The 22,949-nt window shown below is 33.7% G+C and overlaps 3 protein-coding genes across 5 annotated transcripts; 2 read left to right on the top strand and 1 right to left on the bottom strand.

Moving 5' to 3' along the window:
• Positions 1–6,261: 6,261 nt before the first annotated feature.
• Positions 6,262–9,968, bottom strand: Bm9916 (Uncharacterized protein; the record flags this gene model as incomplete). 2 transcript variants are annotated; one of them, XM_043075352.1, is made up of 7 exons in its annotated part: positions 6,262–6,264; positions 8,029–8,128; positions 8,204–8,433; positions 8,644–8,802; positions 9,099–9,233; positions 9,378–9,432; positions 9,790–9,968. In XM_043075352.1, the coding sequence occupies 7 exons, from the start codon at positions 9,966–9,968 to the stop codon at positions 6,262–6,264; spliced, it is 861 nt and encodes a 286-aa protein (XP_042931286.1). The 2 variants fall into 2 exon arrangements, with proteins under 2 accessions (XP_042931286.1, XP_042931287.1); XM_043075353.1 differs by lacking the exon at positions 6,262–6,264 and adding an exon at positions 7,886–7,915.
• An 847-nt stretch (positions 9,969–10,815) lies between these two features.
• Positions 10,816–15,502, top strand: Bma-gad-1 (Uncharacterized protein; the record flags this gene model as incomplete). The annotated part of the gene is made up of 16 exons (XM_043075354.1): positions 10,816–10,840; positions 10,986–11,215; positions 11,833–11,890; positions 12,014–12,153; positions 12,324–12,386; positions 12,465–12,598; positions 12,731–12,849; positions 12,951–13,062; positions 13,590–13,788; positions 13,898–13,991; positions 14,067–14,151; positions 14,340–14,481; positions 14,588–14,768; positions 14,855–15,004; positions 15,151–15,284; positions 15,359–15,502. 16 exons carry the CDS (start codon positions 10,816–10,818, stop codon positions 15,500–15,502), a joined length of 2,010 nt encoding a protein of 669 aa, XP_042931288.1.
• Positions 15,503–16,202: 700 nt separating this feature from the next.
• Bma-cdk-8 (Uncharacterized protein) lies at positions 16,203–20,803 on the top strand (the record flags this gene model as incomplete). 2 transcript variants are annotated; one of them, XM_043075355.1, is made up of 13 exons in its annotated part: positions 16,203–16,283; positions 16,486–16,643; positions 16,714–16,864; positions 16,975–17,108; positions 17,216–17,351; positions 17,488–17,708; positions 17,803–17,950; positions 18,556–18,702; positions 19,122–19,214; positions 19,295–19,528; positions 19,924–20,053; positions 20,277–20,477; positions 20,706–20,803. In XM_043075355.1, 13 exons carry the CDS (start codon positions 16,203–16,205, stop codon positions 20,801–20,803), a joined length of 1,932 nt encoding a protein of 643 aa, XP_042931289.1. The 2 variants fall into 2 exon arrangements, with proteins under 2 accessions (XP_042931289.1, XP_042931290.1); XM_043075356.1 differs by lacking the exons at positions 16,203–16,283; positions 16,486–16,643; positions 16,714–16,864; ... (3 more) ...; positions 17,803–17,950; positions 18,556–18,702 and having other exon boundaries at positions 19,131–19,214.
• Between the last annotated feature and the right edge of the window lie 2,146 nt (positions 20,804–22,949).

Here is a 22,949-nt window from a genome sequence, read left to right on the forward strand (position 1 = left end):
GTAAGGAACTCTGTACGGTCAATCAGCTAGTACATGTGAGTAATAATGTTTCCATCAAAACGATCTATTGTTTATTATCACCTGGAAATAAAGAAACATTAAAATTTTCGTAATAAAATCGAATATGTACTCGCAATGTATGCGATCCTACTGGTAAGGTAATCATCTATTATGGTAAGAAATACTATAAGATTATTATTAACAATAAATATAAAAAAAAAAAAAATAAAGTAATTGTTATAGGTGAATATTTCAAACTGATCACTCCATATTGCAATGAAAAAAAAAAAAAAAAAAAAAAACAGTACGGAACTCATATATTTATTTCAAAAAAATTTGTTGTGAGGACCGCTCACATCATCCTCCTCGACTTCATTCTTCTATAATATCTGTTCCGAAATAATATCTGAATTTAACAGATTTCAATCATGATGAACAAGACCTTCAAAAATCTCTTACACATTTAAACTAGGATGAATTTAGTTTTGAGTAGAAGTAGAAGAAATATGGTAACCCCTGTAAACACTACATTTTCCATTTTTTAATAAATCTGAGTTGAAAAAAGACAGTTCAGCTCTACCGATCGCAAACAACAGAATGTTCAACTATCTGTGCTATATGAACTTACATTGAATTCAGGGATTGTTGTCATTAGTTGCAGAGTTTGACGAACTGTAAGTGCAAGGATTATACGAACTTTTTTATGTTGTAGCGTAGAAAGTCAATCAATGTCTGATATGTTTTGTGCCGTGGGAAATTTTGAAAAAGTTTTTTAACATTTTTAAGCAATCAAATAATCGATGAATGTGAAAACAAAAGCATGGAGCCTAAGCAGATGCAACCAACAACATAGCTATGAAGAAAGTCCATGTAGATACATAGTTTATCCCATTTCTCATCCCAATTCTCGCATGAAAACAGTTACATACTGGGAGTAGTACGGATAAATAAGTTAATGACTTACTAACTGCTCCCCCAATCGAATTTACTTCTCAAAAGTAGACAGTTCGGGAATGACTCCTACAACATGAATGAGTGTAAATCTCATTGAAGAATTTCATAGATAACCTTCCTCCTAGCTTCTTCATGCATAATATGCAAGTCGCATGCATACAGATGTATAAGGTTTACTGTACTTCCTACTCAAAAAGATTCGTTTTTTTTTGTGTTTTAAAAAAAGTTGAAAAGATAAAACGGGTCCAAAAAAATCAATGAGTAATCGAAAGGAGGACAGCAACTGGATGCCACTCAGCTCTGATGCATAAGCAGAAGGCTGAGGTAGATTCGGGAGGAAGGGAAGAGGGGAAGAGTTCACTCCAGGATGATGAATGGCCTAGCGGAGAAATGGTTATTTTCAGTGTAATGCATGCCCAGGACCCATTTCAGCAGCTTTCGAAATGTCACTAAATGTGCGGCTGAGCAACTCAAAAAAATACTTTCACTTAATAAAATAAGCAAACTTTTGCATTGGCTTTATACATATAGGCGAATGAGCTTACTTATGAGGTGCCTATCCTATGCCTTATTTATTTATCACAGCACATTCAACATTCTAATCAATATTCCACATTTCCAACATTAAAAGGATTCAGTGTAGTCAATCAATATGAACAAGATAAGGATGGGATTCGATATTGCTTTAAGTCATACTTTATATCAGAAGATTACATTATACGAATAAAAACAGCGTCTACAACACTGTCATCATATCACACGTCACGTAATAGCAATTCCCAACCATTCCTCACATTTTGCATATTCTGGTGGATTCTAAGTGGTGACTAAATATTCATTCGTCCAAACACTTAAATTCTTTATATCAAACAGCTCTCTGAATGACAACTTTGAATGCTGAAATGAAACAAAATCCCCACTGTCGTCCAAAATGCCTCTCTGTATGTATGTGTATGTGTGTGCAAGCACATTCTGTTCCTGAACTGGAACAGAGGGCAGATTATTCTTTCTTGCATGGCTGTCAGTAGCACTTCAGGCAAACTAGCAGTTCAATTCATTTTATTCCTCAGACTTATTCATCCTCTCTAATTTTTTGCAGTAGTGTGATGGGTCGTCACACAGTGCAACGTTCTCCTTTCACTTTTTCATCACGCAAAACGTACTTTTCTCTTTCTAGTTTCCGGAATTTCTAATTTTCGAGCCAACGATAAAGCGAACAATTTGATAACACTCTCTCTTTTCTCTCTCTCTCTCTTTTTTCCAAAGGACTTAATGTTGTGATAATACGCAGTGCAATGTATTTAAAAGGAATAATATAACAATGCAATCTTCAGTAAAGTTTAAGAAAATCTGAAGATCTATTCGTGTTCGACAAATCTCAAGAATAAAAATATTCAGAAAAATTAAACTTGCTGTCAAGTCTTCAGATATCTCTACCCGTGCAGATGTCTATATATTTTTTAATAAGAATAGTTCTATCTACGATCAATATGCGCAACGAATAGATTAAAGCTAATTTCCGATATATGAAATAACAGGTGTTAACTGAATATTCAAAACAGATAAATATCATAAAATAATGGCATTCAGGAAATTTGGTCTACAGATTCACTATTCCTCCCTTGCTTTAGTTTATTTTTCCAAACTAATTTGCTTTACTAAAATTAGGAAGCTGTCAAATAGCTCCAACATTTTGCCAAAAATGTCTTAAATTACAGCTCGACTTTATAAAAGCATTAATATTCGTCTTCACTTTCTTCTTATCACATCCATATCTAAGTTTAATCAGTCTTACATGTATCATATCTTCAGTAGTGAGTTAACGCAAGAAAAATAAGTATCCAATACTTTTATGTGATCAGTGCTCTTTATAATTTCGCAAGAATTTTCGAAACCAACTTCTTTACTAAGTTGAATTAAGAATACTTAATGAGCAGTGGTGAAAAGTAAAAAAGAAAAAGGAATATAGGACAGTTAAAATTATAGGGAAAGAATTTGGTCTCAAATACCTAAACAAATGGCTTTAAAAAGACATTAACGTCTTTGTTCATGGAAACAAAATTTTTGAGACTATTTTCAGACTAACTTTACTCATCTTAGATTCAGCTTGTCAAGTTTAGTTTGAAAAGACTCTTGAAGTCCTAAAATTTTCTTCCATAGCCAGACTATTGGCATAGCCTTAGGAGCCTTCAATATTGGAACTGTGTAAGCAAAAGAAGCAATTTGCGTTGGTAAAGTGGATGAGCGAAAAAGGGGATAAACGGGATGCATTTTGTGGACAAAGGATCCCTAGGGTATTCACAAACTTTTATCCAGCCAAATAAATCATAGGTTTGCTGTCCTACACTGAACTGGCCTAACCTGATACAATCTGTCTATTCTGGTTCAAGCAACCCTGGGTTTTACTCCATGCATCCTACTTTGTTTTGCATAACAAAAAAATATGAAATGATTCCATTTATTATGCACTAAGAAAAAATCTCCGTTCAAATTTCTCTGATATAACGAGTTTTCCTATTCGATGATCCAAATGGCCAAGAAATTATAACTTGAATGAAATCATTCATCCTAAAGGGCATTACCAGCAGTTGTTAAAATCGAATTTGAAGAATCTTGAAGGTTCCGCTTAAGAACGACAGACTAATGTCAACCTAACCATTAAGTCGCCATTATAAAATGGCGCTACGGGCACCAATTGAGGTCATGTTAAAATTTAGCTTACCATGTTAAGACATTTGGACATAGAACCAATAGTCAAAGAAATATAAACTATACTAGACATAATTTTAGAATTATATTGACTAGACAAATAAAAATATCTGAACAGAGCGCAGAAGAAGGTAACAGTTGGGGTGTAGTCAACTGGTTAACATCGCACTTGCATCATTATTAAATTACCGCTTTCCCATCTAATGCTGATTTTCTTGTCACAAAAAGATCTTACAAAGCTAACATAATGTCGAAAAATGTAAACTGCCATATTTGACTAATTGTTCGGTTCATTCAATGTGGCCAATTCATACTGCTAAAAAATAATATGAAGGATATAACGAAGCTTTGGAGGGAAGCTCAACAGAACAAGCGCTAATCCTTCCTTGTTCTTTCATTTCATTAGATTGTTGAACTATAGGTGGTCTTAATAGGCCAATAACTCTCAGTGACATTCCTAATTTATTGAGATTCTAGGTCTAGTTGATTTCAGGGAAGAACAAGTGAGAGAAAATAAAATTAAAGATGTCTCAGCTTATTATTTAATATCATTATTCCGCTTAATTAATGAATAATAGGGCCAAAAAAAAGCCTGAGAATGGATTTGCTGATTGAATGCCATTTATTTGATAAATCACGAATTATTTAATTTTAAATGATTATGAATGGCACTTACTTACCAAATGATACTGTAAAACAGTATGTTTTCTGTTAACTGCAAGAGTTTTCCGACCAAATTGCATCAATAATGATTAAATGAATCCTGGTCTCTTCATACAGAATAAATTTTAGAGCGTTGGAAAATTTAATGGGTAGCTTTTTTTGCTGCGATTTGCAAATTAACAAGTGCTGTCAATGATTTAAAATGCATTCCTTTGTTCAGTAATGAATGAACAAAGCAGTTAAAACCTTTTGTGGATAATTATGAACTGCCTAACAGCGAAATGCACAAATTGAATCTCCTTTTCGATTAACAGCACACTTCATTGATAAAAAATGAGACTGACTCACTTTAGAAAGGAATAATATCTTCATCTAGAAATTGCGATCACTATTTCCTTTTAACTAATTAAAACTTCGGTCAGTGCCTTCAGTTAGTTTAATTTTTTGCATTCTCAAAATTCAGTGAAATCATTTCCTTATAGCAATGAAATATGGAGGAATGGATTGCGCATATGATATGTGAAGAAGACGGGTAGTTAGTGAATTGAGAATACTTGGAGGATAATTGCGAGAGAAGCATTCATTAACGGAGAGAAGTGATTCATCATGTACAACAGATTGACTAAAGGCCAATGATGGTCGATGAGAAAGAATTGCTTGTTGTCATCTTTAAGATAAGCTTCGAGTTGTGTCTTCTCTCTTTGTCTTTTTCTCCCATTCAAAAACGGAAAATAAGTGGATGCAATAACAGCAGCAGCACGCCTGACACCAATAGTTTGAAACGGACGATGTTTTGAGTAGAAACACATTGACATATGGATGTGTTTAGAAAAAAGGCGAAGACAACAGTATGAAACGGACACTTGCAAAGTTCTCTTTTTTAAACCTACACATGCACTGATCCTCAGAGTTGAGACATTTCGTGTACAGTATTACCCTTCTTATGAACACTGTATATCGTTTCATGCTTATAAGAATAGCACAAAGTACTGTATTAGCATTATTTAAATCGAATCCTACGAATTCCTTCGTTAACAGTATATGGTAAATAAGAAGCGATTTGAAAGGGATGTTCATTTCATAACTGCCATTCTACTCCTTGAAGGAAAATAACTGTGATATAAATGAAAAAGTGCAAAGTCCTGTGAATGTAACAGAAAAGTGAGGAATGATAGGAAGTGATGAGCCATCAGAAAAAAACACAAAACATTCATTTAAAAAAATATAAAGTTTTCATATTATTAGTATGCTCAATACTTTTTCGCATTGCTCTCATAAAAATATCAATTGCAATTAATGTTCTCGTAACGATGATAATCATATGATTTTAGCTGGTTGATTCCTCATCAAATTTCTTATACTCTCAATTAAAGTGAACAAATAAAAATATGACATGGCGTTATATAAGTCACTTTCCTAATGAGTTTATATGAAGGCAGGGAAATTTTGAAGGTAAAATAGTACTGATTGCACGGTTAAGGAGAGGAGAAAGTGGTCAAAGGCTTCTAGAAAGGAAAAGAATATATTCGGAGATGTAGTTCAGGCCAGGAAGCGTCGAAATGTTTGAAAGTGTATATCTATATGTGTGTGTGTGTGTGTATGTATGTGTATGTGTATGTATGTATGTAAAGTTTGTAGTGGAAGGCAGATGAGCCGAGAAATGTAGGGTTGGACTGGGCTAGCACTGGTATTAAAAGAGGCCAAAAGATGGAAGAGTTAGACCTAGTTAGTAGTCATCTGTTGATGCCTCTGTCCCATCCATCTAGTAGCTTCTTCATCACTCGCTGTCCCCTGTTGCGGTTGGTCTCTTTTTCTCGAGGCCTAAGTGAAGCATCCTCTGACAGACTATTATCCTCAATTCACTCGACATATTAGTCCTGCTGCTACTGGATTGAAGCAACGAGGCTCGATTTCTATTCGCTCTCCTCCACAGATTCACTGCAAAAATCGACATCAGAAAAGACATCAGACAGCAGCATTTTAAAGAAATGCAAAATTTGCTTAGTATTTTTTGGGAGCGTAAGTTGTTCTGTGTCACATTCACAACTTCAGAATGTTTAATGAGAGTTCTGAGGATGTCGCCGAAATGGTCATCCTCTTTCCTATTTCCCATGTTTAATACAATTTAGTCATTTTCATTTCAGACTGATGCGTACATTCACATATATGTAATGCATAGAAATAGTATATATATATATATATACGAGAAAAAATGGTCCTGATGAAAAGGCTAAGTAATGTTTAATCCCAAATGAAACTACCCAATGTTGTCATTAACCGAAAAATCCATCTCTAGACCGGAAAAGCTGTCATTACTACCATCACAGTGACGGTAACAGGAAAGGTATTGTTCTGACTGATTTTCGCGTTTTATGCTTGGAAAATTAGATTTTGACATAATAACATATGTATATACAGAACAAGATAGATGAGATAGATCAGAGCAAGCATAAATAACCATTAATGACCACGGATTGAATCTTTCATAGTTCCTGTACACTGTCCATCAGATATAAAACGGAAAAGTGGAGCGATCTCCTCTATACTTGAAATAGATAAAACGAAGCTATTTCTATAGTTTTGGTAAAAGATAATAAATAATCCTATAAGAATTGGTTGAAGGAAGAGATAAGATAGTGATAGTGAAGCTGGATTCGTGTGGGTATGTGAGACACACAGGGAGTCCATATAATAATCTTGAGTTAAAATTGGACAAATGCTTGGTTATGTTTTTGAATCATACTACAGTAATGATATGAGGGATTAAAGACACCATCTGAACAGCAGCATTACTGCTGCATGCTGCAACTGCAGACATATGGTAGCAAAATTTAGAAAATACCAACAGGAAGCTTTGTAAAGAAGTTGAACTGATGATGGTAACGAATGACCAAAATGGATTAGTGAAGTAAGTATGTAGGCTTTCAATTGTTTCAAACACCTACTAAAGATTGAACTTTTTCTAAATTATTTTTCCGTAACAGCAGTGAAACACTCAGTGTTTAAGCAGTTGTCAATGAAAAGCACAGTAATGATGCAAACAATTTCAAAGTAAGGTTTCTCTCTGTACTGCATCAGATATAATGTAGTTCATTATTCATCTCATCCTACTGTGATTAGTCATTCCCATTTGTAAACAATATATTCTGCAAGGTTAATTTTGCTCAGAAACCCAACTCATGCAATGTAATATGCTTATTTTTTATTCATCACAATAACGTTCAAAATTAATTAAATCAGAACACATAAAATCAATGTGATCAAGTGTAGAAATTATAAAAATTTCGGGATACGATCATTATTGATAACTAGTTCAATATTAATATGCTAAAGTCTCCAACAACATAAAAGTTATAAAGTATTTTTGGGCTCCATTTAATGATATATACAAATTAGGGAAATCCGGAACACTATCCTCTCGGTATAAAACAATGATATGAAGCTACGTAAAAATATTCTTTTTAAAAGAAAAAATTATTGAAAGAAAAGTTGGAAGCTGAAGAGAAGCCGCCATACAAGGACTACTTTAATTCATATTTGGCTCGATGAATTTTAAATATTAGTACTTTCGGTGAAACCTATAAGGCACCTGAAAACAATTATTGTATTGATGAGAAAGAGCAATATTTTTTAATTGCAAAAAACAACGAATAATTCCAGTCTAGAAGAAATTACTGAAAAAAAAATAAATACTAAGATTACCTGACTATAGCAATAAGCTAGAAGACGATTGATATGCGCATCATACTCTTCGCGGCGTCGCTTTTTTTTCTCTTGAAATTCTCTCGTTTTAGAAATGCGTCTATAAGATATTTTAAGCAGTTACTATATAATAGCAGATTATACATTTTGCTTTAAAAAATGACATTATCTTCACCTGATCGTTTCGTGCTCCATCGCCTGAGGCGGGAATGCGCAAATTTCTCGATCCATTAAACTAAGCACCTGAACAGCATTTTGATTTACTGTATGTCCAGCAAGTAACTGTTTTGCAACTTTACGTTTTGCAGCTGCAAGTTCTTTACGGCACATTGACGCTTCTTGGATAAGAATTTGACGTTCGGTACTTCGTCTTATGAATGCTTCCTTTCGCTTTTGCTGTATTTGCTAAAAATGAAGAGAATTTTCATTTAAAACTGCAGAACGATATGTAATAATATTAGTAAATTCGTTTCAATCCATAAATGATTTGCTGAAATCTATCAAGATCTCGACCTCATGATGTATAGAAAGGATAGCTTTCTCGATAAAAGCCAACATTTGGGAAGAGTGAAATGAGTTGTCCTGATTCTGAATGTTCCTTTTAAAACAACCTACATTAAGTGGTGGAGGTACCGATGATTTCGTCTCTCCATTTCTGTCAATAAATAACCAAAATCTACTGAGTCTCATCGATCCTGACTTCTCGGAATGTTGTGATTTTGTAGTAAAAGATAATTGTGAGGTGTTTGCTTTACTGTTCAGTGGATCAGCACACTGCAAGAAAACAACACGGACTGCAAGAAAATTAAGAAGTTTCGCCTAAAAAACAGTTTGAATGACTGGGATTGTTGCATTCAGCATTCAGATTTGAGCTTCTGTGCTTGTCTTGCCCAGATAAAATTGACATATAATGTTTTGAAATTAAACACCATCAACAGAAATAAAAATCCGAACTAGAAATGTGAAAAAATTGAACCAATCACAGGAAAACTCTGAAAAGGCAGAAAACTTTCTAAAGTTGACATGTAAAAGCTTGGAAGCTTAAAACAAAAGAGTCGTGAAGAACTAACATGTGACAAATTGATTTTATCATCACTTGCAGCAATGTCTGCATCTTGCACATTACGAACTGAATTGACCGCATAATCGATGACTTGATGAGAAGAATCAGTAGAATTAGGATTCCTACCGTTTTCCAGTAAACTCTGAAAAATAACTGCTGAAGCATTTTAGAAATTAATAAAGCCGAACTTCAATCATCTGGCTTAAAGTAATGAAACAGAAGTAGTTGGATGTCCACAGAAACAGAACACTATTCCATTTTTTTTTTGAATATTCAGGAGACATACTCTGTGTGTTTTGTCGGCAATAGATAAATCACGGTCCAGACGTGAGCAGTGTGATCTAAATGAGACAGTAATCACGTATCTGATATTAATAGACTCAACAATCAGCAGAGCAATTTAGATAACAAGAATTACGGCTTTAGAAAGCAAACTGAAATAGAGCAAAATATTAATACAAATATATTTGGACATGTCTACATTGAGTTGAAACCCAAGACTACCGAAGAACTGCTGAGGGACACCATTTACGTAATTTTACTTGGTTTTGGATTCTTCAGTGAATTTCTCCAATTCATCTGAGCAGTGAATATTAAAAACCCACCAAGAATCAAAATTAGCTGCACTCATATATGAATGTTCTTAATGATGGATAGTTACTTATATATCCTTAATGTAAAATGAATATATTACATACAAATTTTGTTCCTTCTTTTCCATAACTTCTTTGGTAAGAAGGGCAGCAAGTCTTGCTTCAGCTGTAATCCGTCGTTTCCGTTCTGACAGTGCTTTTCGTTGTTCAACTAGATAAAGCTGTCGAAGTTTACGATTATCTGCCAGCAAATGCGTAACCAAATCAGTTTCCTCAGCAAGCATTGCTGAAATTAGAAATCTGAATTTCCTGAAAGCAACTGATAATTGTTTGCTTGATGGACTGGTTACATATGGTTATTTACACCATACATTTTACGTGTACGACTGCGTGAGAAAGCACATGACTGTAACGAGTAGGGAAGCAGGGAATCATAGAAGAGACAGATTAATGCGTTCAATGCAGCAATCTCGAGCATTAATGAAAAGCTGTCCTTTATTGGAAAGGATACTACTCCAGTGATAGAGAGTGAAAAAAATGAGGAGAGGTATGGTCCTGTTCATCCTTAGAGCAAAGTTAGGTTCATACTCAGGTTGCGAGAGAACGATACTATTTACCACTGCTTTTGAAGTTTGGTGGCTGTGAGAGGGCTTATTTTTGTTAATTACTTTGTCTTTTTTGTCTAGATATTAACTCCTAATTAAAAATGTTAGTTGTGGAGTGATAGGAAGTTGTTTATTTACACATATTGTCCGCACAACTTCTGAGTTTTAACATTTGTTTTCAGTACCGAAGTTATTGTCACAATTAAAATAAACAAACACCACTTCAACTACAATTAGGTACTTACTGTTATAAGAAAAATAAAGGTTTCGTTAAGTTATTCCGCATAGTTTCTTCCACTAACACTTTCTTTATCTTTACCTTTCGTTAGTGTGTTCCTCCAACTTCTCGGTCTGAATTCTGAGTGTTCCCGATCCCTTGTTAACTTAAGTATATGCAAAGTTGTCACTTGATATGAACTTTGGAAAAAAGTGCTCATCCTTTGACTGAATCTCGAATTCAAAATCCTGATTACACTTAGTATTTTACAGACTTATCGCTTGCATATTCATAAGTGACATCACGAAAATGTATGAACAAAACGAAGAAAAAGGTAATTTCGCCATCTTTTTACATATCCACTTAGTTCTTGATTTTTTGAGGAAATGGGCTACTATCTTATTAAAATTATTTGCTGTTTGTTTAATATTTTTTTACTGGTTCTACGAAGATTAAATAACCAAGTAGTATTTTTTTAGAGGACGATAGCAAAACTACGGAAAGCAACGAGGAAACTAAAACTCGACAACAAAAAAATGCTGCAAAGAAAGCTCGACAGTTCAGTTTCGAGACGATGTTCACGGAAGTCATGCAAAGCGCTCTCACGCGAACAACTGAAACCTTCGGTAAAGAAGGCGTCGAAAAAACAGCCGACGATAACAAACGTTTTCATCGAGAGCAGTCCAAGTCTATCAGAGAACATCACTATGTTTGTTTCTTTGTTTGTTTGCTTTTTTTTTTTTTCACCTATTCATTTATTTTGTACGCCTGCCATACCATGGGACAGTGAAAGGCAGTATGTAATTTATAGGAGTGATCGTTCTGTTCTCAATGAAATGTACAAACATTTTGAGATATTCTAGTCTTGGAAGTATTTTTGAGTAGAATTATAAATAATTTTGGGTAGAATTATAAAATCTTCGTTAAATATTTCTTCCATTTCATTTCTGTTTGGCTGTTATGATTTGCTGAAAGTCTTCAATTTAACATATGTCGTTAGTAACACTGGCAAAATTGCGTTAGCGATTATGTGATGATAATGATAAGCATATGGTAGATGTGTAGATCTTGTGCCTGCGGTCGACAAGCATTTTGTTAGTGTTAAAATTTCTTTCCTTAACAATGGTTTTTGAACAGTTAGACCTCATGTTTCATTTGTTTGCTCTGGCTTCATTTCATTATTAAACATTATCTTTATTTAATCATAATCGTACTTTTGTGATAAAGTTTGTGTCAGATTTATCCAATAACATTCATCTGTAGTCGATCCTTCTACCGTTCGCATCCATTAATAGTACTTTTGAACTTCTAGTAAAATTGTTTCAGGCTTTTGATGAATTTGTAAGCTCTTCGTTGTCAAAACCAGCTGGAACATCAGTTGAAGGTATTTTCCACTTTAAATTGAAGAAAAATTTCGTAAAAATAGGTATGTTTTTAATTTGCATAACATAATGAAGTTTAGATCAAATTAAATGTTTATGCAATTTCCACTTACTGCTTGTTTCAGATTTAGAAAGTGACGATGATTTTGGAGAATTTTTTGTCCCATTACCTGAAGGCTTTGTGCCAGATAAAAAAATATTCGAGACAAAAAAAACCACGGACTGCGATGGTGATGATGATGAATTCGATGATTTGGATGATGGAGTAAGTGCGCAGGTCTCAAAGTGATTTTGTGTTTAACAATTCAGGAAATAGCCTGGTTTTTATAATAATTTAATTACACTAATTGTTTACTGTAAATTTTCGATTTTCGATTTGCGTATCATATTAAATACATTAATTGTTTAAAAAATCCTTTAACTTTGTCATTTTAGGTTCCTGTTGTTGACTTAATACCTGCTGCTTCAGAAGCACAGTTGCGTCATGGGAAGAAACCGGTTAGATTCATTTTGTATTCTGATTGTCTATACTAATTCTGTATGGACGTGATTATTTAATTTAGGAAAAAATTTCAGGTGTCGGCACTGGCGTTTGATCATCAAGGTACGAAATTTGCTAGTGGTGGATATGATTACACTGTGAATTTATTTGAATTTCAGAAGATGGATTTAAGTTTACGATCTTCACGTGAGCTTATGCCTTGTGAAAGGTGGATTCTTTTTGGATTTTTATTTGTTGTTATGCGTTTAATTTGCTCTTAATTTTTTTTAGTGCAAGCTTTTTGATCCGGTTTATATTTAATTGTATGCATTTTTCTTTTTCCAGTTTTGTCTTGTTTCAGTCATATCATCAATGGATTAGCGTTTAGTTCGAACGGTGAAAAGTTGCTAGTTGCTAGTGGTCATGCACAAATTCGTATCCTAGATCGACAGGGTAAACAATGGGCTGAAACTGTTCGTGGTAGGTTGAATACCTAGTCACAAAGTACTTCCAAATATGTAAAATTATTTTCGTTTGAAAACAGCATATTTCTTTCGTCATCATATTGATATGTTCTGTAGGTGATCAATATTTGGTTGATTTGTCTAATACCAAAGGACACTCAGGATCTGTCAATTCTTGCTGTTGGCATCCAGTTGTGAAAACAGAATTCTTGTCTTGCGCTAATGATGGGTAAATTTTTCCCTCAAAAAGCGAACAACTTTGAACATTTCAGTCTTCATGTTTCTAATGATTCAAAATTTAGATTAGTATTTCTCCGGACTGCTTCCTAGATCGTTATATTTCTTGCGGTCGAATTAGACTGCTGGAAAAAAGATTTAAATACTCAAAACTTGTTCTCTGTTGCATAAAAAATAATTGTGTGGATCTATGGCAGCTTTTTTCTAGAACAAATTCCTGGACCAAAAAAATCAAATCAAGTTAATTAACTAATGTCCAAAAAAGCTGGACTAAATATCATTATTATCTTTAATTGAGCAGCATAGGTGTACAAAGTAAATGTTTCTCTGATATTTTGTGTAATATTAGTTATGAAATAGCTGTTATTAGTCTTAAACAAACGAGATTTAGTTAAGCACTTGTTTCATTTATTTGTGTCTTCAATGGTTCCAGTTGTTTTAGTCAGATTCGAAATAGTTTAAAGTCATGTGCATGAGTTTGTAAGTTGGATTGTGGGATTTTGAAATTGGAAATTTCAGAACTTTGAGAATTTGGTCTACAGATGATTACAAAGAAATCACACATTGTATCAATAAGCAGCGTAAAGTAATCAAAACAAAAAGTGCTAGTGGCAAAAGAACTATACCGACGACATGTTGTTATTCTCGAGATGGGAAATATATTGCGGCTGGATGTGATGATGGATCTATACAAATATGGAAGCATGGAAATCTTTATGTCAGCGTTAAAAGTTAAATGAAGTTATATACTTTTAACGCATAATACTTGACTCAGAAAACTAATTGTACAAATTTTTCATTGTCGTAAAATTATTTTATTATTGCAGGTTAATACCGCGTATTTGAATAGAACAGCTCATACCGCATCGGTTACTTCATTGCAATTTTCACCAAACAGTAAACAAATTCTCTCAAGATCACGTAAAATATTCCTGATTTTCTTGGCGACACTTTTTAAATGTTTACGATTCTATAGATACAAGAAACATTTTGCAGTTGATGGCACGTTAAAGTTATGGCAACTTGAAGCATTTAATAAACCATGCCATATTGTGGAGGATTTGAAAAATGAATTTATAAGGTAATCTTGAAGGAATTCTTCCAATATTTCAGTAGATTATCGCTACGTGTGGGTATTCGCACGTGCAGTGATTTATTTTATGTAATGTTTTTTGCAATACAGTAGATCATGTAATAAATTATTTTGGTCTAGATTTTGTGAAGATGCTAATAATGAAACTTCAATTTTTTTTTTTTTTTTTTTTACAGCACAGACTGCGGTTTTGCGCCTCATGGTGAAATGGTCTATACTGGTACTTCTTTTGATGATAAGAATGGATCTGATGGAGTGCTCGCTTTTTTTGATTCGAAATCCTTCGATCTTATTTATCGAATCACGTACCCAAATTTAGTTGGTTCTTCATTAATTATATTTAGATTACGTAGTCTAAGAAAAATAACTTACTATATTCTATATTATATAAATCATTATTGCAACATCTGTAGATTTTTTTCAGAGTTGTATTAGGATCTCTTGGCAGCCAAAAATTAATCAAATACTTGTTGGTTTGAGTGATGGTTCACTCCGATTGTATTATGATCCTGTAAGCAGTTTAAGAGGTGCTTTACTTTGTGTTTCACGGCCACTGAGAAGGGCTCGTCAACAGGAAGTAATTCGTGAAGAATTAGTGCTATCACGTAAGTTTCTTCATTTTCGTGAATGCATTATATTTCAGAATGAATGATCCATGTACATCAGTGGAATAATTCATGGCAGTTTTCAGCACTGACCTTAGAAATGTTCCAACCAAGAGGTGAGGAAGGTGAGGAAAAGGAAGTTACAACTTGGCGACTGAAGAAATATTTGCGTATGATGGACAACAGATTGCGTCCTGACTTCCGAAAGCCTGCTGATATGCCGATGAGTGGACCAAGTTAGTAGAATTATTGTTTAAGTTGATGGAGCTTCATCATTACACATTTGGCTTTCCCAGCTTGGCTTTACATTAAACTAATCTGTTTTTGTTCACAAGTAATATTAATTTGAAACAATTTCATTTTAACTAGGTTTTATTTTTAGGTTCGGGTGGTCGAGTAGCTGCTTCAGGTGGAACATTGCATTCGTATATCGCTAAACAAGTAGGTACAAAAAGGAATCGTGATTTCCTTGCGGATACTGATGTCCGTGCTTCTATTTTACGTCATGCTGAAGAGGTTCGCTGTTTCATATATGTCCCGTTGTAATCTCCTCTCCTGTCGGTGTCATTAATGGTATGTTTTATTTACAGGCGGAGAAAAACCCATACTATGTCACGAAGGCATATCTGAAAAATCAACCAGTTACAATTTTTCAAGAAAAGACAACCGCCCCAGAAGAGGAAGAAGAAATTGATAAAGAACTAGAACCACTGTATAAGATTTCAAAAAAGTAACTCGAAACTGCTTGCTTTGTATTTTTATTAGATTTAATAAAAGGATACTCTTGAGTATTGTCTTTTTGCTTTCAAAGAATAAGAATGAAATTTCATATTTCTACTTTTTTCAAATTTCTTTTTTAAAGATTGTTTTCTTTCAGTTTTTAAGTGTTCGTTTTGTCTGACAAAATTGTCTTTTCTTTCTGTGTGTTGTCGGAGAATTAGAATAATGGGAATTTTGAAATCAATGAGAGTTATATACAAAGTTATGATTAAATTGGTTCCTTTTTGATTTTTTTTTCTTGATAATCGGAATTTTAAAGGAATAATTTTCAAAAGAACATTTAGCAAAACTTCATTACGGAATGTCCTGTACTTATCGCTGCAGTTTAATAAACTTTGTGTAGTTAGATATGTTTTGTTTAACGGAGTATATAAAAAAGTATACACATGAAGCAAGAAAGTAAGCGAATTTTATTGAATTAATGTAGTTGTGTAAAATTAGAGCTGAAGAAATGACATCAGAGAGTGGTTACTTATCAGAGATTACCATATAATTAATGTTGAACAAAATCAGACTTAGCTGGTAACGGTGTAAAAATCGAGTTAACTGTTCTAGAGAGCGGGAATTTTATTTCCAGGCAGTTTCTGGTTCATAATAGAATTTTTATCAAAGAAATGCTATGGCTTTGTGGAATATAAATATGTGGGTAATGTCATGATCGATTATCAGTTCAAGGAAGAGCTTATAAAAACACGGGAACGTGTCGAAGATCTTTATTCTTTTGAAGGTTTTAAGGTAGTTTTACTATTTAGTACATTTAATTAATGGATAAGTAGATTGCCGATTGTAAACTGGTAGACTCAATTCTAACTGTTCCTCATTAAGCCAACTTATTTCTTGATCTAATATATTTATGATAAATATGTCAGGAATTTTTTTATTAGTTTTTTTGGACTTTGGTGTTCTATCAGATCAATTTATTGGAGTCTTCTCACAGGTCGGAAGAGGGACTTACGGGCATGTCTACAAAGCTCAACCGCGACATCCGGAGCAAATCCCGGGAAACGGAGCTAAAGAGTTCGCTTTAAAGCTAATTGAAGGCCAAGGTTTTTCGATGTCGGCTTGTCGAGAAATAGCTTTATTGAGGGAGTTAAAGTTCGTTTCCAGTGTTACTGTTTTTGGCTTTGATATTGACTTTGTGTTTTGCATTATGACCATTATTCAGGCATCCAAATTTGATCAAATTACAACGAGTATTTCTAACGACGGACCGGAAGGTATGGTTACTGTTTGATTATGCAGAACACGACTTATGGCATATCATCAAATTCCATCGAGCTGCAAAACAGAAGAAGCAGCCAGTGCTTGTTCCTAAAGTAATCTAATATACTTGATAGACTAACATGTTCCTTTCCAAGTTTACATGAACTTCGAAAACTTAATATCTTCATCAAATTCTTTTTGTTAAAAATTTTCATCTTTTTAGGGAATGGTAAAAAGTCTCCTGTATCAAATATTGGATGGAATTCATTACTTACATTCAAACTGGATTTTACACAGGGATCTTAAACCTGCAAATATTCTAGTAATGGGCGAAGGTCCTGGTGTAGAACGTGGGAGGTATGTTTTCTCAGTACATGTGCAAGATTGATTAGGCATTTCAAAACTTTTTATAAATTTAAAAAAAAAATTTTTTTTTTTTAATTTAAGGTTAGAGTAACTTTCAGAGTGAAAATTGGTGATATGGGTTTTGCAAGAATATTTCATAATCCGTTGAAACCATTAGCCGAGCTTGATCCAGTGGTGGTGACATTCTGGTATAGAGCGCCGGAACTGCTGCTGGGTGCTAAACATTACACAAAAGTATATTATTTTTGGTTTTTATTTAGACAAAACTTTTTCGTCTTTCCTGATATCCTTTCGTCCTTTTAAAGTTTTTTACCAAGTATTAAAGCAGACGTTTTTTATATGAAAATGGCACCAATCAGATTATTTATAGGCCATCGACATTTGGGCTATTGGTTGTATCTTTGCGGAACTTCTCACCTCAGAACCCGTATTTTTTTGCCGGGAAGAAGATATCAAAGCCTCCAGTCCTTATCATCAAGACCAGCTGAATCGAATATTTACCGTTATGGGTTATCCATCTGAATCCGACTGGCAAGATTTGAAAAAGATGCCAGAATATCAAAAATTAACACAGGATTTCAAAAGAGCAAAGTAAGAGAATATTTAGGATCTTTTTGGGACACATTTTTCAATACATTTTAATAAGCTAATTTCACTTTTACAATTTAAATTTTGTGAATTCTAGCTACGCCAATTGCACCTTGCAAAGATATATGGATAAACATAAAATTAAAGCTGATACTCGGTCATTTTCGTTATTGCAACGCCTTCTTACAATGGATCCAATCAAACGAGTTACTGCGCAAGATGCTATGGACGACGCCTATTTCAAAGTAGCTGTTATTGGATTTTGCTCCCCTTGTAATTTCAGTTCAGTTGCAACTGCATCACATATTTCATTTTTAATTGTGTTGTTCGTTGTTTTACTATCATTCCAGTGTCCCGTTTTGTCATTCCAGCGTGTGACATTAATAAACTCTGAGCATATTTCTTATAATTTATTTCAATCGATATTTGGATAGCTAAGTAGACCTAATGTTGTTTTTCTTATTCCATCATAAGATATTTTAATACCATAAAACCTAACTACTCAGGAATAATTTTCTAACTTCTCTTTAAGCTGATTAATGGATTTAAATTTATTTTGCAAAACAGAATATCTTTCATGTGATACAAGAGAGATATTATAATCTTTTTGCTATTTGTATTATCTGATCTAATTAGCCTATATTCTGCACGCGGGGTAAATACCTATAAGGTTCGCTTACTGCTTTAGTCACCATATCATTTATTATTACGCCGATATATGTGGTTATTAGAAGTTGGGACTCGAACAGATTAAAGCTTAAATAGAATTATTGTAATTTTGTTTTATAACTGCATTTCCCTTTAAATTGTTTTGAATGTGTGGTAGTAAAAGATCCGTGTGGCTTTTCAGGAAGATCCTCGTCCAACTGCAGATGTTTTCAGCGGATGTGATATCCCATATCCAAAGCGAGAGTTCCTTTCTGATGAAAACGATGATAAGAGTGCTTCAGCATCGAAACCACAGCAAGTTCAACCTCCCCAGCAAAGTCAGCAGCAGGTCGGTTGCATGTATTCTGTTCTTTGATTTATTTAAAAAAAATTTTTAAAAATTGAAAAGTATCTTAAAAGGAAGAGATTTGGTTTCTTTTACATCGGTTAATAACATCACCTGCTAGCACTTTTCTCTTTTTTTTTTTAGTAATTTGAAATACTAAATCTCATTTTCTATTTTAGTATATTTATTTATTTGCATAAACTAAATTGTTTAAATTTTGATGGGAAGGTCCCAAGTAAAAATGGTATCTGCGTAAATATACCATCGTCCATCAATGGTGTCTATGTAAATATACCATCTTCTGTCGCGGGAAGTTTTTTGAAGTTTTTTAAAATTTTGAAGCTAAAGTAAAGGAGAAGACTTTTTAAAGGTTCCCTTTATGATGGCTAACAAATGTTTAGATATTTGATGTCATTTTGCAGCCCATTGGCATGCATCCTCAACAGTCGGTGATGGAACCCGCAGCGAAGAAAATGCGCATGCAACAAGGACCTCAGATATCAACTACACAGCAGGTTTTTACCATCACTTTTTAAAAATAAGTCTAGCTTGAGATGGAAGGTAAACATGGATTTTAAAAAGAAAGCATTTCCAGATGGAGTCGATGATAAATGCCCCTACAAGTGGAATGTTTGTTACAAGTGGTGCGCAAGATTACCCACCAGTTGGTTCAGGACCAGCAATTAGCAGTAAAGGAGGAATACCCTTTGAGCAACACAGTCAACAACAAATAATGCAATCACAGCACATAAACAGTGGTATGCAGCAGATGTCTTACGGACATCAGCAGCAGCACCAAGTTATAAACCAGGGTCCGAACATATACCAAGTAAATTCTTGCTTTTGATTTTTCTGTTTTTTCAAATCTAAAAAGGAAGTGTTGGAATCAGATATAAAATGCATCTACTGTGCAGATAGCTTTTTTAAATGCAATTTCCATATTTCAAGTTTTTTATTTTGAAGTAAATCAAGGCAACATTAGTTTGCGTAATAAATTATGATCGGTGGTTGAAATTTTGCACTTTTGAACTTTTTTATGGGTATGGGTATTATGGTATTAAGACTTTATTTTATGAAATTTGAAAATTTTGTCTATTTAGCTATGCCAGATTCTACTTATTTCATTATTTGATTCTTTTGTTGTTTCGTTTTCTTTATGATGATCTGATTTATTTTCATACATCTAGGAGTCTTTGAAGTGCACTCTTTCAAATGCTTTTACAGCAACAGCAGATAGGTATGAACCAACAAATAGGTGGTCCACCGCAAGGGCAAATGACACAGCGATCAGTGCAAATGTCTGCACAGTCATCAGTTTTGCAGTCTTCTTATCAACAACAGATGGTGCAACCAGGTTTGAATGTTAAATTTGAAACTTATTTCTGGAAAGACTGAAGTTTTGTTATAACTCTGAAATCATTATGTTCCTAATTCGTGCTTTGTTGAATATATACTTTTAACTGTACTAACACTTGATTGCCTTTTCATGTTATATGAATCGAAAAATGATTTTAAGAACAATGAGAAAATGTTTTGGATATCAAAACTGATATATTTGCTAATCCTTGTCATTGAAGGTATGATAAGTAGTCAGCAAATGATGGGCAGTGGAAATGGTATGCTGGGACAGCAGGGCAGTATGACAGGACCTATGGGTGGTCCTCAAACTCAAATGGGTCCACCTCAGGGACAAATGGGACCTCAAGGGCCCACGATCATGCAACAGATGCGTCCACAAATGTCATATGTGGATCAGAACGGGCGAGTAATACAAAGCGGTCAGTGAACTTCGTTTTTTTTTGGCATAACCCTTAATTAACTGTTTTAAAAAAATCGTTAGGGCCAGTCGATCATAGGGAATTTTACTATTTTGCTGATGATCTGGTTAAGTGCTAATATATAAATTACAGTTAACTATATTCAAAATGACTTTTCAAGGTGATAATCTGTGTATGTCCTAATTTCTTGGGGAAAATTTACTACAATGTTTGTAATGCGCGTTTCAGGGGGAATAATAATCCAGCCAGGTCAAGAAATGATGCCGCAGCAAGGTCATTATATGATACAGCAACAGCAATGGCCTCAAATGCAACCCCGTTTTTAACGCCACAACGATATAGTTGATTCAAGGTATTATCACTGCTTTGTGTGATGCAGTTAATTAGTTTAAAATATGAATCTGATATTGAACACTGTTTCTTAAATTCCCATTATGTTCTAAGGGTAGAGAATGTGAATGAAATCACAATTCAAAAGCACTCTCAACTAGTGTTTATGTTCAAAGCGATATGGCTGTTTAGCAAAGCGAATTAATAGTATGCTGTATTGCTTTCTCTGCCATGTATGTGAATTGATTGGGATATGAATGATTCTGGTACTTTCGCTCTTTTGTTTCTCTGTGTATTTGTAGCTGACTCAAAAGAGTTTTTCTTCCTTTTATAGCACTTCTTTTGTACAATTCAAAACAAAATTATGATCATCAAAGCTTATGCAGTATTGCTTTTTTTTGGCTACCTCGATAAATTTTTCATATTGATTTCTACAAGACCAAGTGGAACTTGACAAGGTGCGAAGCAACTCATGTTGAACTGTTTTTATTTATTAGTCGACATGAGTTGTTTATATAACTAGACTATGTTATCATGTCATGTTACATATATAATTTACCTTAAATATTATCTGAAAAGATTATGTTAGAATGATCAGTGCTGAACTAGAAAAAAACTCGTGATAATATGGAATCCTTATGCAGGAACTCTTGATACTGCGAGTAAAATACTTTATGAAATATTGAGGTCACTTGGAAGTAGTGAATTAGGTTATTAAACATATTACACATTCGTTAAAGCCAAAGATATGAAATGAAATATGTGGAACTAAGGCAATCAGAAAAGAGAAACCAAGAACTTAAATGTTAAACAACTCAATATGTCCCTTCAAAGCAGTGATAATTTTTCACTAGTAAATGCTGCAAACCACATATCTGACATATTGTTAGGTCAGTGTTCAAAGGTTCAATTTCTTGCATACTGTGAAATCGTTCACGAGTAAATCGCTACATTACTTGAAGTAAATGGGTATAAATATATTTTAAAATTTAAATAAGTGGAGAAAGCCTAGTGTGCTGTACTGTGCTCCCTCCTGAACTGAAATCCTTTTTTGGAAACCTTATTATAATTTTGATTCGATTGTGGGCAACACATTTATTTACGTTTCTGATACTCTCTAATTCAGGGAAGCAGCATTTTCAAATAATATTTGGAACGAGTATGCTGTTCTTATCAAATTGCTACTGATTTGATTTTGTGAACGATAAGTGAGGAATGCTAAAAGTGGTGTCTACTGTAATTACAAACAGGATTTAAAGAAATCGTTCTAAAGTTAAAGTCGCGTGTAACGGTGATGCAGTTTTACCTAGTGGCATAGCTGTTGCTTTTCAAACCGTATAAGCAGATATTTTTAAATGTAGGAAGGGTGGAATTTTATTCATTTCTGGTCACTTCATGTTACATATGTAGCTTTTAATAACCATATAATATTTTTATCTGTACATTTCATAATTTACTCGAAGAGCTTGTTGTAGTTTATACTGCTCATTTGCATTCATTTCTTTTTTTTATTTCTTTGTTAAGAAGCAGTGTTAATAGTCCTTTGAATTGAGTTTCTTTGAGTTTAAATAGTGATATTATGTACTACTTTTTAACCCTCCTAATTTTTCTTATGTTTTGTTTTTTTCTTTTTTTTTGTAAGCTATGCTAAAATCCTATATTTGGTTAATATCGATATATAGTTTTTGGTTAATATGGATATATGATTTGATCAATATGGAAAGGGTTTTCTTATGAAAATGGAGAAAATTGAAAACTTGTACTCTTATTAAGCCGAAATTTTAACTACCCGTAGATTGTAATAGCTATCTCTTTTTTCACTTCTTCCTTGGCTGTCTATTTTGTCTCTCTTGTCTTTATTTCTTATACTCTTTATTGTTTGCATCGAGAAATTATTTTTATTTAAGTTATCCTATACTCTTTTTGCCTTATACTTCCTTTTACATTTCTCTCATTCTTACATTTGAATGATCACATATTTTTTATATATGTTATGCAGAAGACACTGCAACTTGTTTAATACTTGCTGATCCCACCGAGACTTTCATATGAGAAATGGAAAAGCAAACGGAAAAGGGAGAAATGGAAAAAGGGAGTGTGATATTTGTATCGAAATCTGGAATTAATCGTTTTCATCTTCAA

This window comes from Brugia malayi, assembly GCF_000002995.4.
Source record: "Brugia malayi strain FR3 genome assembly, contig: Bm_v4_ChrX_scaffold_001, whole genome shotgun sequence".
In the NCBI taxonomy this organism is placed as follows: Eukaryota; Metazoa; Nematoda; class Chromadorea; order Rhabditida; family Onchocercidae; genus Brugia; species Brugia malayi.